Raw genomic sequence first — 13,990 nt, 5'->3', positions numbered from 1 at the left:
CCTGTGTTTGTGTTTCATTGATGCACAACTGAACGTGTATGTACCATATGGTCATATACCAGTATATGTGCAGAAATGCACAGACATCTGCACAAATAAGATGTTTTATTTTTGTTAAATGCACAGTAGCAACAACATCTTACAATAGAAAAAAAAACAAAGTTCTAAGTTCCTGTTTCACAAAGGCTAGAAGGTGTTTACCCCAAGGTGGGAGTGCCATTCATTCCTAAAATAAAGAGGAATGGTGTTAGAAAGTAATGATAACATCCCTGGCAATGGTTCCAAAACAGTTGTCTTGCATTGTGACGTTGAAGACATTCAAAGATGGCTGCTGTACCTGACCATAGGTAAGCTGGGTTAAAATTGTCAGAAATGTCAGTGTCAAAAAGTTGGAATAACCATCTCACAATATAACTGCTGCTACTACCGACAGTATATTAAACTATAGGTAGAAGCTGGAAAACAGCATGTCATGGAGTGACAGAATTTGCAGCCGTCCAGGATGTATGAAGGAAAATCTAAACACAAGTCTAATTGGGTTGTGTCAGCAGGAACCTTGTTTGTATGTTGTGTCCGCCAGTTATTATTATGTCAGTACCAAGGATGTTAATTAAGTAAATCCACACACTTTGACAATAAATGCTAAGCAGATATTTAAGGGAATTTCCTGCTTTCTTTAAGCAGGTGAGTTTTTAATGGACATTGAATTCCCGACACAAAAATGCTGATCTTTCATCAGAATGAATGATGATAGAAAACTGAAATCAGATGAGCAGATGTGCGTCGCAACTTAAAGTTTTTAGAGCCTCTCCAGCCTCTTTTTTTAAAATCCCAATTTAAAGTTTCATGTCTGTGTCCATCACAAGGTTACAAACTTCATTCTCCATGTTTTAGGTTGAAGCTACAAGCTGCAGCTAAAACTATAAATGTGTTTGACTTGTCAGTTCCCAGAGTGACCCCAGCAAGGGTGAATGGAGGTGGTGGAGGACGTTCAGAGCTGGTCATTACTTGGGAAGTAAGTATGCAGTTTTTCAGGTGAAATCTTCTCAGCATCTATGTTGTTAATTTTGATTTTTGTTTTTTGAATTGCATTTATATTCATGCACATAAGGATTTTCATTTAAGAAAAAAAAAATCACAGATTTTCTTGGATTTGGCTGTTAGTCCTGCTTCTTGTCTTGTTATGTTTCTAATTTGAATTTGGTAAAAACTATAAAATACAATGAATATTTTTCCATCTCAGTTTGGATTTTTTTTCTCCTCAGTATAAAACCTCAGAAATAGACAAGCTAATGAACTTGTGCCAATATTGCATTTACAGTAACACACTCAGCACCATCGCCCTTATCTGTTCCAAAATGCATTTTTATGAAGGTATTCATATCTTTAAGGCCAGTCAAGCTTGTGTCTCTCTTGAGTCCTCTTTCTGAATCATCTTATATGCCTTCAGCCTGTCCCTGAGGAGCTGCAGAGTGGTCCTGGATTTGGATATGTGGTGGCTTTCCGCCCACTCGGAGCACCAGGCTGGATGCAGGCTGCTGTCACATCCCCAGATGCTTCTAGATATGTCTTCAAGAATGAGAGCATCCCTCCATTCTCCCCTTACCAAGTTAAAGTTGGGGTTTACAACAACAAGGGAGAGGGTCCTTTCAGTCCAGTGACCACTATCTACTCAGCTGAGGAAGGTTTGTGAAAATACTCCAAAGATCCAGCAAAGCATGTCTTACCTTAGCAGGTGACATCCTGTATGCAGCAATATTGTTATGGGAGTGATTAAAGACTGTAACTATTTTTTTGTGATTCAGGGTAAAAGATTACACAAAAAATACAATCACAAAAAAAAAAAAAAAAAGATTGTGTTTGTGAAATTAATGTTAACCGGCTCAAGTAAGGATGAAGAGCAACTTGCTTACAGTTCTTCATCAATCTCCCATTTAGAATAAAAACATTATGTGAAACTATTAATCTTTCCAGTTAAAATCTTTCCTCATACAGTTTCATGAATAAACTGGAGAGAGCTGCAGGATATTCAATAAATCATTAAGTGGTCCTGGGTGCAGTGCATCCATGCATTCCTGGTTTTTCTATGTGTGTGTTTCAGAGCCGAGCAGAGCTCCAGGGAGGCTAAGAGCGAGGAGTGTATCAGCATCTGAGGTAGAGGTCACCTGGAAACCGTTGGCTTGGAACAACAACCGCAGACGCATCCTAGGCTACGAGGTCAAAGCAACAGATGCCCACACAATCTGACATGAACAACCACAATGGACAGTGCCAACAGCTAGTGGCATTATTAATTCATTAAATCATATTATATGAACGGCCTCCATGTTTCATACTAGCATTTGCACTGTGAGGGAGGCGAATAGATTTGAGCAAGAAATCAGATTAAGTGATGAAGCAATGTAACCTTGAAATCTTTTGTCTTTAGCTGCGTTACTGGGGAGAGAAGGAAAATCAGGATGCAGCAAGTGTGATCAGGACTGTGGGGAATAAAACTTCAGTTCTCATCAGGGATCTGGAGGGCAGCAGTACCTATTACATGTCTCTGCGGGCCTATAACAGCGCTGGAATCGGTCCACAGAGCACCATAGTCAATGTCACTACCAAGAAACCACGTAAGGACCCCGCTTAGAGACGCTGTTAGAAACTGAATATCCTTATGTGTATTATTTTCTTTGCAGTTTTTTTGCTCCCATTTTAGAAATGTAGCCCATTCAGTATTACATTCATAAAGGTAGGAACTATTTACCACAGATGTGTTTTTCTTTTTGCTTCAGTTGTTATTTTGTTTTACATTGTGGCTCAACAAATTGTTTTAACACAGACCTTCACTAACATCTTAATTATGTTAAAGGATTTCTAGACTTCAAAATATTTACAAAGTCAGTGTTTGAAATATTTTCTGAGCTGTGTAACTTACTGTATCACCATGTTTACATAATTATGGTTCTTTCTTCTTGCCAGATGTGGAACATCATTCATAAATGACATGAAACCAGATAACAGCTATTGTTGCACAAATATAGCCCGTTTTGAATATAAATGCCAGTTTGATTTATTGTAACAGTGAGTGATGTGACATGGAGATCCAGCTGGTGAAAGAAAAACAAAATCCCTGTTTTTCTTTTGTTATTTTTATGTCACATATACATCACTCATGCTTTATGGCGTCTGCAGTTGGGGGTAGTATGTATCATGTTGTCAGTGTGCGAATATTTCTGCATGATATAATACAAAACAGGACCTACTTGTCATAACTCAGTCATTGTATGTATGAATAGCCTAAAAATATAAGAAGTTAGGTTTTTGTTATAATATAATACACATTTTTCCTCCCCCAACAATAACAGCCAAACATATGACTGTTCTCACTCCCACACACGTTGGTGGAGCCACAGCTTGTACCTAACAATGGGATGATAAAGTGATAATGGGAAATCTCCTTCATGCATTGCTGGTTCTGGATTGCTTATTGACTGGACCTCCTGTTGTTTTTCTCCCCCTCTTCTTATTGTCCTATGCCTTGCTTGTCATCTCCCAGCACCCAGCCAAGCACCAGTCAAAATCATGTGGAACACTTCCAATTCCAAGGTCATCCTGAGGTGGGACCAAGTGCACGCCCTGGAGAATGAGTCAGAAGTCACAGGGTATAAGGTAAGAAAAAGACATTTAAGATTTCTGTCATAGAAACTGGCTTGGATGGAAAGACTGCACAGTTGCCCTGTAGCTGGGGTGTCCAAAGTCCTCTGCTGTCCTGCAGGTTTTCAGTGCATCTGTGCTCCAACATATCTGACTCATATTAAATGGATCCAACAGCCTATGAAGTTCTGCACAGTGACTCATTTATTTAAATCAAGTGTGTTGGCACAAGGATACATAGGAAATCTGCAAGATTGTGGTTGTTGAGGACCAGACCTGGACCCCTGACCAGACTGACCGCTGACTAAAACATAACAGAATAGCATAAGAGCAATGTTATTTAGTTTTCTTTTCTTCTGCTTTTTTGGCCTGCTTTAGTTCACAAATAATTATAATTTCTTTTTATTGTGATTACCTACTCGGTGGTTTCACACATTAAGACATTTTTTATATCACAAGTTTGTAAAATGTGTTTGCAAATACAAAGTTAAATGTTAAAGCACCCAGAATATTGTTTAAACTAGCTAATTAAAATAGCTCCTTGAAATGTTTCCCAAAATTTCCAGATTATCACAAATTGTAGTCCTTTGAATCAGGTATGAACAGGCAGGGAATATTCAATGTGGCTTTCCTCTGTTATCACAACATTTGCTTGACCTTAACAAAATTACAAGAACCCTTAGGATAAACTTAAAATATTCTTTTTTTTTGGCCATACATATATAGCTCCTTACATAACCTTCTTATAATACCATGCAGAACTTTAAGTGGCATTACAGAAACCTTTCTTGGAGATCTAAAGAAGTCCTTAAATACCAATAGTGTAACATTTCTTAAAATAACAAACACTCAGAAGCAGAAAACTTGGTAGAGTCAAAGTGACATTTCAAGAGGTCTTTGCTGACAGTGTAAAAGGTCATACACAAAGACCAGTCCAACAGCGTGAGGAATTAAAACCAAGAAACAAAGCAGGGTTCTGGCAAAGGACTGAGGAGAACTGAGCTGGGGTTAGAAAGCCCAGACACCATGGAGCAACAGAAAGAAGCAGACCTGGAGAAGGGCCAGAGTAGGGAAAGATAAGCTGGAGCTGGAACAACAAGACAAAGAACTACTTTACAATAAAAATAGGGAATCCAAGACATTAACACTGTAAAACATAGGAAATCACAACATCCCCTGCTCTTTCTGCTCTTGGAAATTATTTCGATTGGTATTTTAAATGTTACACTTGAGGCATACTGGAGGCTACTGGACATCTGGCTTCTAAACATTTCTCTTTATCACGGTATGCTTTAGATCTCAGAGACTGTGGGAAAAAAATCACCTCCTTCGTTTGAAGATGTCCTTAAACTTATCAAGTTTCCTAAGAAGGCTAATTATGACTCAGTATGCTTAATCAAGATGTCTGCTAAACACACTGACATTTACTGATCAAACTGTGGGGGTGTCTGCCAAGCAGACAGGGTGCTATACATGACTTAATCACAATATGTGTCTCCTGCCATGTTTTTCAAGTTTAAACCTCTGCTTCATGTTTTGCTCAAACTCTTCTGTCTTTACGAAGCATTCCCAATGCCCGTTAAACTCTTTTAAATTGATTTAAGTTCAAGGTGTATTTATTTCTACCAATATTTATTTGCAGTTTTAACTGCAATATTCCTGTCATGTCATTATGCATGTCATCTGCATGGAAAATTTGAACTTATTTTTGCTTTTCATCATTTTAATTTGATATATGCATATTTATGATTTTTGCCATTTGTTGCTGCCTTTTACTTCTTTTTAATTCTTTATCATCCTTAATGCTGCATTTCATTTAAAGCAAGTGTCTTGTAGATGAAATGTGCAATACAAATCAACTTTCTTTGCCTTTGAAGTTACATACTATAATATTTCATATTCTTTCCAGTTGGTGCTCAATGATAAAGTTACTTTTAGGTTTTCTAGTTTATGACATGACAATGTTTTCTTAAAAGTCCCAAAACTCCTTATGCAGCTTTATAAAGACATTATGTGACCATGAAATATATACAATGTTATTTCATCCCATAATCATAAGGGTAACCTTGAACAGCCGTATTGTCAGAACCAAGCGCTTCTACTGGTACTTTTAAACCAAACAGGCCAAAATCACTTCTGCACTCTCAAGTCCATTATTTTCAATGGTTTTAATGACCAATAATCCCAGCAGGTTTTTGCAGCAAGCAAAACATATTTGGAGCACAGTGCAGAGTTTGACCGACCAGGCACAGAAGGCAACGTTGGGTTATATAATTCACAATTTTTCAATTCTTTTTAAGTTCTCAGGATAAATAAAAGACTATTTAAAATATTTTAAGTGGACAGTATATATGGAGACATGCATTTGTAATGTTGGTTACACATAGTAGACTGTAAAATACATGGGAAGTATGACCTGTTTAAAAAAAAAAAAAAAACAGGCCTTTAAAAATATGCTCATGCAATTTCATAAAACATTCATCACCATCTAAAATATCACAAGCAAAATTCAGCTTAATATATCAAAGAAGTGTTTCCCATGGAGCCTGTAAATTAACAGGATTTGTGCAGTTTGACTGCATATAAAGAGCTTCCTGATTTTCCGTGTTTTGACACCACATTTATAGCCTGGAAAGATGGATTCTCTCATCCTTGTGATCTCACAAGAATCCAGCCGCCTCACAAAACAAAGAAACAGCCTAATTTCCAAAAACTATCAGTCCTCTAATCTGTATTCCTTTATTTAGACAAGTAGTTTGAGCAAAAAGAAATCAATAAAGGCAAATTTTCTTTGAGGGTGTTATTACAGAACATGGATTATTTACATGGTCATTTTCCCAAATTGCAATGTTGGATTTGCCTCAACAGCATCACAAGACATTTCAGACTTTTCCGAGCATCAATTAGGCCCAATAAAACTAATCTCCAACTAATCTTTTTTGTTTGTTTGGCTTTTTTTTTGCCATGAAACTAATCCTGTTACACCGTATGATGCTTTAGATGGAAGATTACACATTTGCCTTGTTTAAAATGTGTGAATATGCAAATCAGCCCCACCTCCATTTCCACCTCCTGCAGTAGCTGCTCATGCTGAACTTTACTGAGACGATATCGTCTGAGCAGACAGGTTATGTTGCTGATGGTTGATAAACCCCAGCTCTGACGAGTTGGCCCCATTGGTTTATTTGTTTATTGACATATAAAACGCTGTTTGTCAAGATGCATATGTATGAGACCGTCTTTGCTGTTCTTAGGCAACAATACTACATAAATCAACTCGATTGTGGATGGCTTTTTTATTACAGCTTATGTTTTCTTTTCACATAGAAATCCATTTGGACATTAAAACAATCTAACGATCTAATATTTATTTGTAAATGATGTAATGATATGTTATGAGATTGCACTTCAGTGTTTTATTGTTATCTGAAAGCCATTTTGCCCATTGGAGTTGAAAAAAACACACACACTAGTACATAAATTCACTGCTACCAAAACAGAAAAGCTGGACATCTGGATAATAGCCACTTACAGGCACTGCATATTATTCCCACTACATTAAAAATGTCCCTTGGAAGTGGATTTTAGGGGATGTTAAAGGTGCAGGTGCATCCATAGTCCATTTTCCAGCAGAAAAATCAGGACTGATGGATCGCTATATGGGCTTTATCTCTGTTGCACCCGCTCCTCTGGTCATTCATCACAGTCAAGTGCAGATACCCACAGCATAAGATTCATCCTTGTTAGTTTTTGGAGACAGCTCATTCCATCTCATAGAACTGGAACTCACACTTGGATTTTTTTTTTTTTTTTTTGCCAGTGTATAAGGCAAGATCACCCCCTCATATGCTGCATTGTGTGTGGAGTTACCTTACGCCATCACACACACTTTCACACTCTGTTTCCTACAGGTGATGTACAGCCAGGACAAACACAGCCGTCCCAGTGTGGTGGAGACCAACAACACCTCATTGGAACTGTCTTTGCCAGTCAACCAAGACTATGTGATCCAGATTAAACCCTTCAGTGAGGGAGGAGAAGGCATCAGCAGCCGCCAGATAACGATTCCTAAGATTGAAGGTAGGAAAGTTTTGACACATGACATAAAAAGAAGTGGTTGTCTTTTGGTTTTTTATTACAGCTTTAACATAAAAGTCAAATGACTTGTACCTGCAGATATCCCCACATTATTTTGCTTTTCATGGATGGAATTGTGCTTACTTTACATTTAAATTGTCTTACCTAAACCTCTATTAGTTTCAAAGTTCCCCAGTGCTTGCAGAAGAAAAATGTGACTTTATTGCATTAAATCAAATCACAAGTGAGAAAGGGCACTCGAATACTCAGAACTCAGCATATCCATCAACGCTATTTAATAGATGCATTATCTGAGAGTGTCATTTTTATGCTAAATATGTCTGCGTGTGTGTGTGTGTGTGTGTGTGTGTGTGTGTGTGTGTGTATATATATATATATATATATATATATATATATATATATATATATATACACATTTATATATATATATATATATATATATATATATATACACATTATATATATATATATATATATATATATATATATATATATATATATATATATATATATATATATATATATGTATAGGCTTCACCTTCCCCACAACCCTTAATCGGACTAAGTGGTTAGGATAATGAATGAATATATAGATATTTATATACGTATACATATACATATATATATATATATATATATATATATATATATATATATATATATATATATATGAAAATAAAACATAAAAATGGACCCTATAATGCACTATGAAATTGCCAGAAGCCAGCTTTTTGAGATTTTTCTCTTATTTTCTCTTATGAAACTGTGCTTCTGTGACTGCTTTGTTTGTCCAGCTCTTTTAAAGCCTCCATGACTGAGCTTGTTGTACTACTGCCATCTACTGATATGTATGTGTACTCACATCATGCTATTCAGCTAAATACAATTTTAGATGCATTTTTATTTTTCTGTATCATGCCTGTATCTGTATCTTTTACTTCATTCGCTCTTATTGAAACTTCTGTTTGTCATACATACTGTTGAATTCTGTTGTGATTTTGTTTTTCAGGCTCCATAGCCATGGGAGCAGCTCCGGAGACCTTGGCATTTCCATTGGTGAACCTTGCAACCCTAATCCTCACAGCTAGAACGGTACTATGACAAACATCCAGATACTGCAGCTACCTATTCAGAGGAAAAAACACCAGGTCAAAGACGACACAAGGCCGAAAGCAGCATTTCCACCTGCTCCCTCCCCTACCCAACTGTGTCTTTCCTCTTTGCTCCACAAAGAGCTTTCTGTGAGGAAGATTCTTTTCCACCACCTTTAAGAGGCCACTGAAAGGAACCAGCTCTTTCAGAAGTTGCTTTTATGGAACTGAAAGGACGCTGTGGTTTGACTGACTGCGGTCTCTTTGAAGATGATTTTCTTTTCCACCTCCTTTTCTAGCCAGCTGATATTCTAATTTGGTTTTCACCTTGGACAATGTATGAGGACATGTTTGTGTTTTCTCTGCGGGATTGTGTGGGTTCTGTTAAAAGGATAAGTACTGTATGCCACTGAACTTTCTGTCAATGACTGGATTTAAACAAAACTGAAAGCTGAGAGGACCTAAAACCAATGACGTGTTTATGTGGATGATGTTCAATTTAAGCTTGCTTTAAGACTGAAAGTGCTGCTTTGTTTTATAGTAAACAACATCATCTGAGAAAGAAATCAAACTGGTTCTCACCCCTGCCAAAAAAAAAGAAAGAACAAAGGAAAAATGAAAAAAAAAGTGTGTTAAGCCTCATTGCTTTAAGACAAAACCAGAATTTGGGACCTTTGTAACTTTGCCTGGATTTTATCAGTACTTCTACATTACATGTCACTATGAAACTGACTGGAACCAAAGGTATGAGGACAGCAAGGTTCGCTTCAGTCTGTTCTATCATCATGAATGAAAACCTGTTGACCCAATGTGTGGCTTCCATTGTAAACGGCTAACCCATGTTGACAGTCAGTCTCACCTTCTTCCCTCATCCAAGGCTTGTATGTATGAAATCCTCAGGTCCCAAATGCGCCTTAAGTCTTATAATTATAATCCATGTTGTGATTGTTCAAGAGAGGTATTATTTATTTCTTGTTCCTATTTTCTGTTTATCCACATTGTGTTTTGACTTTCTTGTGATTTTTCACTTTTACTAATTTTTCAATCATATCTGTGTGTTTTGGCTCAGAAAGAACAGGCGTTTGTTTCATGTCTGTCCTAATGAGCATAGTAACTCAGTAAGTGACAGTGATTTCTGACTTTTCTAACGTAACTCGTTACAAAGTAGAGACAGTATTTTACTAAACAGTATTTTACTGTTTGGCACCAGATCTGTCTGTGTACGTTCTTTGCTGAGGGTGTTTGAATGGATGAACCTGCTTTTAATAAAGATAATTCCATTTTCCTCACTTCTGTCCTCAACGTCACAGGTGGTTACGAGAATATGAGTTTGTTAACTAAGTGCTTCTTTCAACAGGTCTTCAACAGATAAAGCTTTAAAATGCCTGCGTATATTTTTCACATTTCTAAAATCTCAGTTAAGTATAAAAATGTTTTATCCACTTTCCAACCACATTTTAATGACTTTATTACAAGAAATATTGAAAAGTAAAAACTATCATAGTTTTACTTTTAGTGCTCAGCTGCAAACTAATAAACTTGCACCCCTTGGATTATAATTATGGTATTTAACTTGATGTCAAGGTCACACCTAAAAATAAAACGGGATCATGACACTTTTCCTTAAGCTGTAGAGAAATTAAGCCAAACTCTGATCTACATTCTCTGATGTTAACTGGAGTAGCTATTGTCGTTAAATACAGATGCAATGAAAGGATGTTTTTAAAGAAATGTCTCAATATGACTATGGTGAAAGCAGTAACATACGGGCACATTGTCTAAGCTGGTGGGAACTCTGGAGCACTAAGCCTTTGTTGTGGCTGAACAGCCTACGTAGAAAGATAGTGTTAAGTGTTTATTCCAGACTGTACTGCAGTTTTCAGTTCAACTTAAAAACGTGTGGTTTGGCAAAGTTAGGAACGTTCATTTTAATCTCTTTAAGCTATTCTGTTGCACATTAAGTTGGTTTCCTATTATCACAATATGTGACTAAACGTATGTTTCATACATCAGTAAAAGAGCAATTTTTTTAGCTTTATTTGTTCAGTACTACAGATTGTTAAAACATACTTTAAATGCAGGTACTACCTGCAAAAATTGCAAGTATATCACTTCCCTCGGATATGTTTGAATGAGAGCATTAAAACATAATATCCTAACAAAACGCTGTATGATATCATTTATATGTCCTTTCAAAATATATACCCCTAATAATAAGAAGTCATTCGTGAAGAACAGAAGCTCAAAAGGGCAAGACTCCAACAATAAACATGGGAACAATATATAACCTGACTTTTATGAGTTCAGTTATAAATACCCTACATGGTTTTTGTGAAATGTAAAAGCATGAATACTTCTTTAAATGCAGAAAATTGCCTACATTTTAACAGCCTTATTTAAAAGCATTAGTAACAAATATGTACATTTTTTTTCTTTTACATGTTTGCAAACTATAATAGCTCCACCTGATTATTCACTACTGAGAACTGCTACATATAAACACATATAATTCATAAGGCAGACATTTTTTTACAGGGCCCAAACAGAAGGATTTCCTTCTCGTTCATTTTTCCTTGTCTTTATTGATTTTTGAAGGAATGCAAGTACAATGTACAGCAAAGACACAGCACCAAGCAATGGAGAGCAGCAGAGTGGAAGAGATGAAGCGGAGGGGGAGAGTTTTAGGTTCAATCACAGGTCATCCAATCAGAGTTTGAAAAGGTGTCTCAGCCAAGTGTCTGTGATTACTCCTAGTCTGCTTATTATCAGTCAGACTTCCATTACCAAGCCTACTCTGAACATTGGATTGGTTTTTTTTTGTCCTTACAGGGTGATCTTATATGTTTTTGGATTCTTTTCGCCCCTTAATGAAGGATGGTGAGGATTAAAGCTGGGGATGCTCGATGTTGATGCAAAGCTCACTTCTTTTAGGTAACTGGTGCCCTCTAGTGTGTATCAAGCCCAAGGCCTTTTACTACTTCTCATCTTTACGTTCCAACAAATGGCACCAAATAAACAGTACAAGGTTTGTATGTTTTGTTTTGTTTTGTTTTTTTTGTTTGTTTGTTTTTCTTCAATCTTTGAGTTCAACACCCACATCCATGTTTAACCGACACTTTAAAAGATTTGGAAAACAAGATCTGAAACACAGCAGAAGTTACACTACACAGTTGATCATTGACTGTAAAATCAAGTGTCTGAAAGCCAAAGTTATACCTCAGTATTACCTTCATAAACCTGGCATGACTGTTTACAACATTGTTTTATCAATTGGATTACTGCTAAATGTGTTGATTTCTACATAAAACATGACTTTTGCATATACATTGGAACCTTTGTTTTAGTTTTGAATGTTGACAGCATATTAAAAGGGAATCCTTGTCATGCTAAGTTTATGTATTTGACTCTCTGGCACTTTTGTAATTAAAAGTTTGTTCATATAAAGTTATTTCATACAAAACCAGTTTTTACAATTTGAATTCTACTTTAATTGGCACATTACATGTTTCTGGCATCCCTTTAACAATCATGAACTAAATCCCACACAGCTAAAAGTTCAAAGTTTTTCCTACTTTTTAGCTTATTTATAACAACGTACTTTACAGGCAGAGTGCTGGAATAGCTCTGATGCATAAAACCATTCCAGCAAGGTATTTTGAAGAACATATTAGTTGTAAATTAACAATCATAAAAAAAAAGAAACTGTAAATAAAACAGTATGTGGCATAAACTGGCCACTTTACCGTTCCTTCACTGGCAAAAGCAAACGAAAAGCAAACTGATATGTTCAGATATATTGTACAGCACCAGTGCCTTTACAGAGATGAACATATAAAATGTTTTAAACAAATTGAAATAACTACTTCAGCCATTGCTTTATTATTGGGTTAACATTACTGATCATACGGTCATTTTAATATTTCCAATAATTGTCTGAAGAATATTATTAATTTCCTCTCAGAAAAGTTAACTTCCTTCTACTAGTCAGACATTAAAATGTGAACCTTTTAGCCTCAACAACTTGTATTTTGTTTCCATCATGATCCTGGACATATTCATCCTTCTTCAGGACCAACAGCCATTGTACTTTATTACAATCCAATAATGCAAGAAATTATCATGCAAACGTTTGCTGCAATATTAGTTTTACTGATACAACTGGAGTGTAAGCCTACTCTATGTATTTGCCACAAAATGGATCAAATTGGCATTAAATCCAGCTGAGTTCTAAAAAGCATGTATTGAAGACTGGGAGAGGGTGGAAACTGGGCTAAATCTGAGACATGGTATGCTCAGAAACTACACTGCCACCAATTCAAAAGAATACAACACACACACACTCTCTATTAACAGCTCCAAATATCACCTACAGTAGATGCACATCCTTGCACATTTGCCACCCACACATCAAGGTAAAACATACCAAACATAAGAAATATTAAAAGTGAGACAGATGAAGGGAAGTATAGTGATTGCACCTGCAGAATTAAGAACTTTAGAGGACAGTGATCCTCTCTAATCAATGCAACCTCATCCTGCAAAGAGACGGAGTAAAACAAAGCTCATTTGTTCATTTGACTTGCTACGCAGGAGGGAAAACTACACAGAAGATTTCTAATTCTTCCGCTCTCATTAAACCCTGCCTCACTGGATGCTTTGAAAACATTGGAGCTACATTTCATGGAGAATTTTAGTCATCAACAAAGTGTAAACACTCACAGGAAGTTTGTCCAGAAGGTTTTTTTTTTTTCCTTTTTTCCCACATAAACATCAGCAATTAAATAAGACACCCTTATTCCTAATTTTCCCAAACATTGCATTCTGACTAGGATGCATGCCATCTCGACGAATGATGTTGAGTTATTCCACAGTGAATGAGCGGACAGTTTATCGAAACATATCTCTTCTTTATGAGTTCCCTTTGAGGAACATTCAAGCAATTAAATTCAATATAATTGTCCTGAGATGTTTGCAGGGAATTTAGTTGGATTTTTCTCTTGCAGATGTTTGGATTTCTAGTGACATGTTATCAGGCATGTAAAGAAATAACAATTGTTTTTTTTTGTTCTTTTTATTTTCTTCTTTTTGCAGCTTCACTGTGAAACGACTCTGATGAACATGAATAAATATGATTTCACTGCAGAGATGCTTGGATAAAAATA

At 36.3% G+C, this 13,990-nt stretch overlaps 1 protein-coding gene across 1 annotated transcript in view; it reads left to right on the top strand.

The window, feature by feature from the left end:
• The window catches only part of cntn3a.1 (contactin 3a, tandem duplicate 1), a gene marked incomplete at both ends in the record, with an annotated part of 79,593 nt that extends 70,755 nt beyond the window's left edge, over nucleotides 1-8,838 (top strand). The window contains 7 exons of the mRNA XM_079238789.1: nucleotides 945-1,015; nucleotides 1,451-1,685; nucleotides 2,102-2,217; nucleotides 2,429-2,615; nucleotides 3,542-3,654; nucleotides 7,551-7,719; nucleotides 8,747-8,838. Coding sequence (XP_079094915.1) covers nucleotides 945-1,015; nucleotides 1,451-1,685; nucleotides 2,102-2,217; nucleotides 2,429-2,615; nucleotides 3,542-3,654; nucleotides 7,551-7,719; nucleotides 8,747-8,838 — 983 coding nt within the window. The remainder of the gene's footprint in view (nucleotides 1-944; nucleotides 1,016-1,450; nucleotides 1,686-2,101; nucleotides 2,218-2,428; nucleotides 2,616-3,541; nucleotides 3,655-7,550; nucleotides 7,720-8,746) is intronic.
• Between the last annotated feature and the right edge of the window lie 5,152 nt (nucleotides 8,839-13,990).

The sequence above is a fragment of the Telmatherina bonti genome, assembly GCF_933228915.1.
Source record: "Telmatherina bonti genome assembly, chromosome: 4".
Taxonomy (NCBI): Eukaryota; Metazoa; Chordata; class Actinopteri; order Atheriniformes; family Telmatherinidae; genus Telmatherina; species Telmatherina bonti.
Note: the sequence above shows the minus strand (reverse complement) of the source record. Positions and strands in the feature narration are given on the sequence as shown.